This window comes from Rhipicephalus microplus, chromosome 10 (genome assembly GCF_043290135.1).
Source record: "Rhipicephalus microplus isolate Deutch F79 chromosome 10, USDA_Rmic, whole genome shotgun sequence".
NCBI classification, from domain to species: Eukaryota; Metazoa; Arthropoda; class Arachnida; order Ixodida; family Ixodidae; genus Rhipicephalus; species Rhipicephalus microplus.
Window position 1 is genome coordinate 84,497,734 of NC_134709.1, and position 6,839 is coordinate 84,504,572.

Here is a 6,839-nt window from a genome sequence, read left to right on the forward strand (position 1 = left end):
CTCAATGGTTCATCACGGGATTGCTTTTCGCATAGTGAAATCTTCTACGAGGAGTCGGTAAGAAATAACAAGCGGACACGAGATTTCTATTATTAAAACTTTCGCCGACAATTGTCGAAGTTGCGAGTACAATAAGTAGGTACACTTCTTAACCCCAGCTGACCATTTACCTTTTAAGCCTCTTTGCCCCTCTTCTGACGTCCTTGCCTGTTCATGGAATTAAGTTAGTCTTAATGACAAGTCATTCTTCACCCTACTTACTCTGCGTAGTCCGATTCCGTCTTCTTTATTTGGACTAAAGTAGCCTGTGGGGTACACTCATAAAGTATCACTGTTTTGTTCTACCTAATAAGAACCAATTTTCAATATTGTCACGTGGTCGTGACATTGAAGGAGGCAATAGACGGCGGGTTCAAGACTAAACTATTAATCTGGGCAAACTGGCGCCCGAGAAACTCAAGGTCCGACTATTCAGCATAGAGAGTGGCGAGCAGATTATCAGTGGTCGATAAACTATCACTCACGTCGGCTTTTATACATATATCATCGAAGATTCGAGTGCTGTCGCTACTGGCCGCATGAGTTACAGAAAAAGCTTGATGGGCGCGTTGGGCTCTTACATTGATCAGAAGCTTCTAAAATTCACCAGCACACGAAAATTATAAAGGTGATTCATTGCAGGTAAAGTCGCCTTTTAATACAAGCTAAAAGGTACTTTAGGACTCGTCAAAAACATTTTATTCTAACCACGTTGTTTGGAGTAGAGGGTATAAAAATGACCCGGTTTTTCTTCTAAATCTCGGCAACTTCAGTTGGAGCGTACTAGAGCTGGGGAGTACTCGGAGCGGCTGCAGCACCAATGGGCAAAACGTGATGACAATCTGGACCAATCCACTTTGATTGCTGCGATGGGTAGTGTGCAATCGATCTTCATTTTAAGGGTTGTTCACGCACCGCCAAACTGTCAGCGGTGTGTGCCATGATGAGCAGAAAGTAAAAATGTTGTGTTCTACAAAGCATGCTGCCGTTTTTCCTGAGTGTCATCTGGAGCAATATTCCTTGTCACATTAAATTGCGAAAAAGGAATATATTGCCCAAACCGAACAGTGCGGCAATGACAGGGCCAGGCAACACCGTCTCAATCTGAAAAAAATGGTTTTGGCAGCCTGAAGCAATCGATCACAAGATTTTTGGATGTTATTCAAAGTTTACTGAAGCGAATTTAATTGGCAGAGCGTAAGAAAAATCTGAGAGAAGTGATAGAGGCGTGTCACATAAGGCAAAGTGGGGACACCTGCTTCATCACGGCTTCGCTGTCCCTTCAAGATAAGGAGATGAGTTTTCTCCAGAATACGTTATGGTTTGTTAGTTAAGAAAAGCTGTGATGCGCGAGCACTGATCATGTGGTTGATTGCGCTATGAAATCTTCTTTCCACTGTGCAATGAAATTACAATGAAGTGTGCCACCCGTCCTGTTCTTCGGTGTTATGTGCGCTAGCTCAATTTGTGCCAAAAGTATCATGAGTTATTACCAGTTACCCTCGCTGAGTCAAAAAGCAAGAAAGAAAAACTGCCACATTTATCTTGAGCAAAACAATACGGACGTTTGTTGGATATTCATTGCGTGCCCAAAGGTCATCAATCATGGGCGAAATTTTCAAGGTGATGGCTCTCTCCCTCCAGTCTGGTCCAATATACAGCATGCCTAACAACAAATAGTAAAATTAAAATCAGTGATTACACACTCCTATAATGACCAGCCTTTGGTCTGTCTCTTTCCTGGAGTGAAAATGAGCTGTGAAAGGTGCTTAGAAGTCGATACGAGTTCACTAAGGACGCTGGGATTTTCAAACCCCTCTTTATCCGACACATCAGTCTATCGATTGTTCGGCTCGATTGCCACCACGCAGGTGTTGGCAATCGAAATTCCTGCCATGGTGGCCTATTGTCGTTGGAGGTGAAGCTACTTGAGGTGGATGTACTCCGATTAACGTGTGTGTTACAGAACCCCAGATGGTAGAAATTTTCGGGGCCTCTCACTGCGCCAATGGTCTCGAACTCACTCGAGCCAGCAGCCCGCAGTAACACAATTCCACCCCGGAAGGCTTGCGACAGGGAAGAAGACCGAAGGGGGGGGGGGTGGGAATGGAATGGGTGTTTGTAAAAACTGTCTGCAAGCGTAGCCACATTAAAAAAAAGTACCTTTGCGTATATGCCATATACGTCCCATTTCTGAAAATGATTTGGCGCAAAGATTCCAACAACGTGTTCGGATCGATCTCGAAAACGACTTAAAATATCGACGCGGTTTCTGAAATATAGCTTTTGCTTCATGGTTATGCCTGAAGGCATGGCGACCATGAGGCGTACCTCAAGAAGCAAATGCTTCATACCAGTCTTGTCAGTGTAGCTCACGAACAAACTCGATAAATAAAAATTTAATGCATGGTGAACACAGTCATGTGAGGGCCGCGGAATTCCCCTCAGATGCTCGCGAGCCACCTGTTGTAGACCCCCTGCACTACGGCGTTTTTCGCAATCATATCGTCGTTTTGGAACGTTCAATTCGAACAATCATTCTTAAAAACTTGCTCGGCCAACACCCTACTCTTTAAACAATCAAAGCACGTGACTTCGTGCGTAATGACGTGGAGCAGATTACGCACTCCCCGAAGGGGGCTAGAGAATGTATGAACATATACGCTCTTAAAAGAGTTGGCCACGTATTTGGTTAGTCTGTCTCAGGAGGTACGATAGCATCTATACGCTCCTCCGTGACGTCATTTTTTCACAGCTTTCGCCTCGTGTCACGCCTGCGATGAATATCATCCATCTGGGAGTCACGTGGGAGGCTCGGTTAAGATATATTTCGCATTCATCGACCTAACGAAGGCCACTCCGAGCTGTCGTTCAATGAGCACGAACAGTTCGCCAGATAGCCGAAATGAACGTGCGCCTGCGTGCCAACGAACCACTGAGCAAACTGGCCGAGCGGCTGAGCCATGCCGGAGCACCAGCGGCGGTCACAGACTTGGACCTCACCAACTGCATCGACGTGGACGCCCAACAAGTGCTTCCCTTCATCGCGCAATGTAAGCAACTCCGACGCTTGATGTGCGTCGCCTGCCCGATTCTGCCCAGCGACGTATTGAAGTTGGCAGTTCAGCTACCCCACCTCGAGGAAATCGAGTTTACCATCCTCTTCCGGGAAGCCTAGATTTCCTCGAGATGCGATGCCTATCCACATTGGTGGCCACTGAAGGCTGCATAGCTCTGAAACTGCACCGCGTGTATGTTGAGACTGGCCGAAAGCAGAATTTGAAAGTACTGTCTACATTAATACGTTGCTTCCCAAACGCGAACTACCTTCATGTACACCTTGTATCTGGTCTTTTCCACGAAGCCGTAGAGGAGTGCCCCATCCTCCTTGTAGAACACATGCAACAGGACACGTTCAGATTGACCTCCGACTTGCCTTCATACATTCTTCGTGAACCGCCAGCTGCGTTAGATCTCGCTGCCTACGCCGCTGTTTCCGCAAGCTTTACCTACCAGAAGTCAATAAACTTCCGGAGCTGCACTACCCTACGAGACCTTGTGACCACCAGCGTCATATGCCTCTCTATGCCTTTCCAAATGACCCTGTTCGCGATTGACGACCGCCTCGCGCCTGAATGGTTTCGGGAAGCTAGCTTCAAACACAACTGGAGCAACGTGCGCCAACTCTGTGTCGTACTCTCACCAGCGAATCCGAATTTATTCTATCCAGCTGCGAGGGGCAAGTACAGAGCGAATCTTGCAATATTTTGCACGCAGCTTGTGCAGCTGGTCGAGCTCAACGTTAGCTCGTTCCATTTCGGACCCAATGTCGACGTGACCATTTTCCTTCAGGACGGTCGTCTGCCATTCCTGCAGTCGCTCTCGGCACCCCCTTGCGGTTTCGGCGGCCCGATGGTTCTGCAATGTCTGGCGGCCTGTTGTCCCGACTTCAAGGAAAGACAATGTTTGTCGGTGCTTTGGATGTGAGCGTCGGAAGTTGTTTGTTGAGTTATTTCGCTGCTCCGCCAGTTCCGACTTTCGGAACGGGCTTGCCAGGCTGACATTGAGTGACGTGCACGATGCCGCGTGCCAGTGGTTTATCGAGTGCTGCAGGCCAGTGTCCACACTGCGGTTGGCCGGCTGCCCTTTGGAGCTGGACTACGAGCGCATAAGTCGAGTGCTCTCCCACAACAGTGATCCGAGCTGCCTTATTTTAAAACACCGCCTCCTTCGGTTTGATGACAGGCATCTGCTGGTGAGTGGTTTTTGTTGTTGTAGGTACCCTTTCGTTCTCATAAGCGAAAACATCTCACTGCTTTCATGGCGTCAACAACAGCAGCTGTGGCGAATGGTAATTTTCTCTTATGCACCAATGGGGCTCATTCAATTCTTGCTAACGTTGCATAGCGATGTTTAAGAACAGTGCTTTTATTTCTAGGACTAGTGCTTCGTAATGAAACGCATTGTACGCTAGCTAGGCTGTTTTGTCTTATACAGATCACTGTTTCCTGGGGTCCTCGTGCATCATCCTATCGGTACGTTCTCCTCTCCCAATCTTCTCCAGCAGGTTGCGGGATCGAATCCTGGCTGCGGTGGCTGCATTTCCGATGGAGGCGGAAATGTTGTAGGCCCATGTTCTCAGGTTTGGGTGCACCAGGTGTTCGAAACCCCAGGTGGTCGAAATTTCCGGACACCTCCACTACGGCGTCTCTTGTAATCCTATGGGGGTTTCGGAACGTTAAACTGCACATATCAATCAACCAATCTTCTCCAGTTCACTCCGTCCACGGCGACTGGATTCCGCTGTCCCTAAAATCATTTTGTCAGCACTCCGTCTCGCTCTTTGCCTACCTCGACTGCATTTCCTTTCTCGTGGTTACCCTTCCGTTACTCCTCTTATCGATCGTTTCGAGCTCCTGCGGTTGACGTGGCTGCTCGTTTGCTGACGTTTCCACGTGTTACGAGATGTCTTTATTTGCAAAAAAAAAGGGGCGTTTAGCTGTCTCAACTTCCTTTCCAGATCGCTATCCAGGGATTTCATGGACTTCTTCGATGAACTTATTGGGTCTTGTTTTTGCAGTACCATTGCGTGTTTTTCTTGTTTTCAATATTTTGAAGAACATATCAACCTACTTTTTTTTGTACAACGTAAGTTGAAAATTCTGTGCTTTAGGGTGTGCGCGCATGTTCCAGTTTTCGTTCCGTCTGCTTCGCTCAGTTTACAAGGTTTTTTCTCCCTCGTCAGGCAAATTTTTTTTGTTATTTACCTTTCTGTACCCCTGCCCATATTACCATTTACTTGCGTTGCTCTTATCGCCTTTCGTTCTTCACCACGATGTGTTGTTCTCGGCTTTTCTTTCCACTGCAGTGTTACCCTTAATTTCCTCTGCGATGTAGTGTAAAAGCGTGATCTTTAAATTATTGCTGCTGTTTCTCTCTTATCATCATTTTCTTTCACACTTTCCAGCACACCCAAGATCTTTGCCTACGGACAGATGCGATTGCTTTTAACAGTCACCTTTGTGCTGTTTGAGCATCCGATGCCCTGCGGCAGCTATGAGCTTTCTACATTGTTTCGTTTGCAGAGCAACCTGTTCCGCTTCACCGACCTCCAGCACTTGTACCTCCTGTTCAATACGTGTGCACCGGAAAGTGTATTGCTGGATTGCGTGGCCTCCGTGCAGCGGATCCTGCCACTGCTCAAGTGCCTGCACGTCCACTACAAGTGCGAACTTGGCAGCCCCATGCGTGATAGCGTCACCTGGATACGAAGACAAAGCGGCGGAGTGGGTGAAGATCTGATTAAAAGTGGTCCCTGCTTCCAAAGTTGTTCTACGGCTACTTTCATAGGACTCGCAAAGCCTCTGAACCGAGACTTCCAGCCGATGCTGTAGTTTGTCTAACGTGTACTTTTATGTATGACAATCAATATTTGCTGTATATATATAGGAAACTGCGCCTTGTGTTTATTTGGTACATGTGCAGAAATAAAGAGCATACTGTGTTGTTCTTGTTGCTTCATAATGAAATCGCATAGAGCATAGCGAAACATGAAGCGTGCACGTGAAAAGTGTGCGAGTGTCCACGTGTTTCAACGACAAATCCTTAACGTCTGTATCGCTAAAGCTTCATCATCGGCCTCGCTGCGCCCACTGCAAGTCAAGGGCATCCTCCAAGTATAGACAGGTAGCCCCACCCGGTTGTTTATGGGGTCATGTTATCGCCGTAATATTCTTAATTACGTCTGCCCATCTTCCTTCCTCTCGCGAGCTTGGCTTTCTTTAGAATACAGTCTTGCCCCTAATTACCTGCGGACATCTTGCCTTTGCGCTGTATGCTTTGTGCATGCCCAGTTCTTCTTACTGCTTTCGACTAGTCTCGGCGTCAATGAAACTTGTGCGCATATTAACCACGCGCATGCATTGCAACATCGTGGATGTATTGCACTTTGAAGATATGCTTGGATGAAGCAATCTTGCAGCTGCCTCGTCACCATCACAACAAAAATAACATTATTGCACTGGAAGTCTACTTCGATGACACGGTTAATTAATCTGTACTTTTAGAGCCGAAGCTCCTTAAGACCTCACGATATCCGCCATCTCCCGTCTGTCCGTAACACCATGTAACCTTCATATTATAAGCTACAGAGGGCGCTGTGGTTAATTGTAGTTGTGATGGCGCTGCTGTCAACGCTATAGCTATATCTATATCTACATACATATATATATATATATATATATATATATATATATATATATATATATATATATAACAACGTTCCATACCACCCATTGTCT

General features: G+C 46.7%; 1 protein-coding gene across 1 annotated transcript; it reads left to right on the forward strand.

Moving 5' to 3' along the window:
- Positions 1-2,858: 2,858 nt before the first annotated feature.
- On the forward strand, positions 2,859-6,048 carry LOC142774779 (uncharacterized). The gene is made up of 2 exons (XM_075875822.1): positions 2,859-3,092; positions 5,625-6,048. The coding sequence occupies exons 1-2, from the start codon at positions 3,003-3,005 to the stop codon at positions 5,931-5,933; spliced, it is 399 nt and encodes a 132-aa protein (XP_075731937.1). The 5' UTR covers positions 2,859-3,002; the 3' UTR covers positions 5,934-6,048.
- Positions 6,049-6,839: the final 791 nt, after the last annotated feature.

Excerpts from the sequence above, each read along its gene's own strand:
- LOC142774779 (XM_075875822.1), top strand. The coding sequence starts at position 3,003 with ATGCCGGAGCACCAGCGGCGGTCACAGACTTGGACCTCACCAACTGCA. Across the intron at positions 3,093-5,624 it reads GCTTCCCTTCATCGCGCAAT|AGCAACCTGTTCCGCTTCAC; the intron begins GTAAGCAACTCC and ends TTTCGTTTGCAG.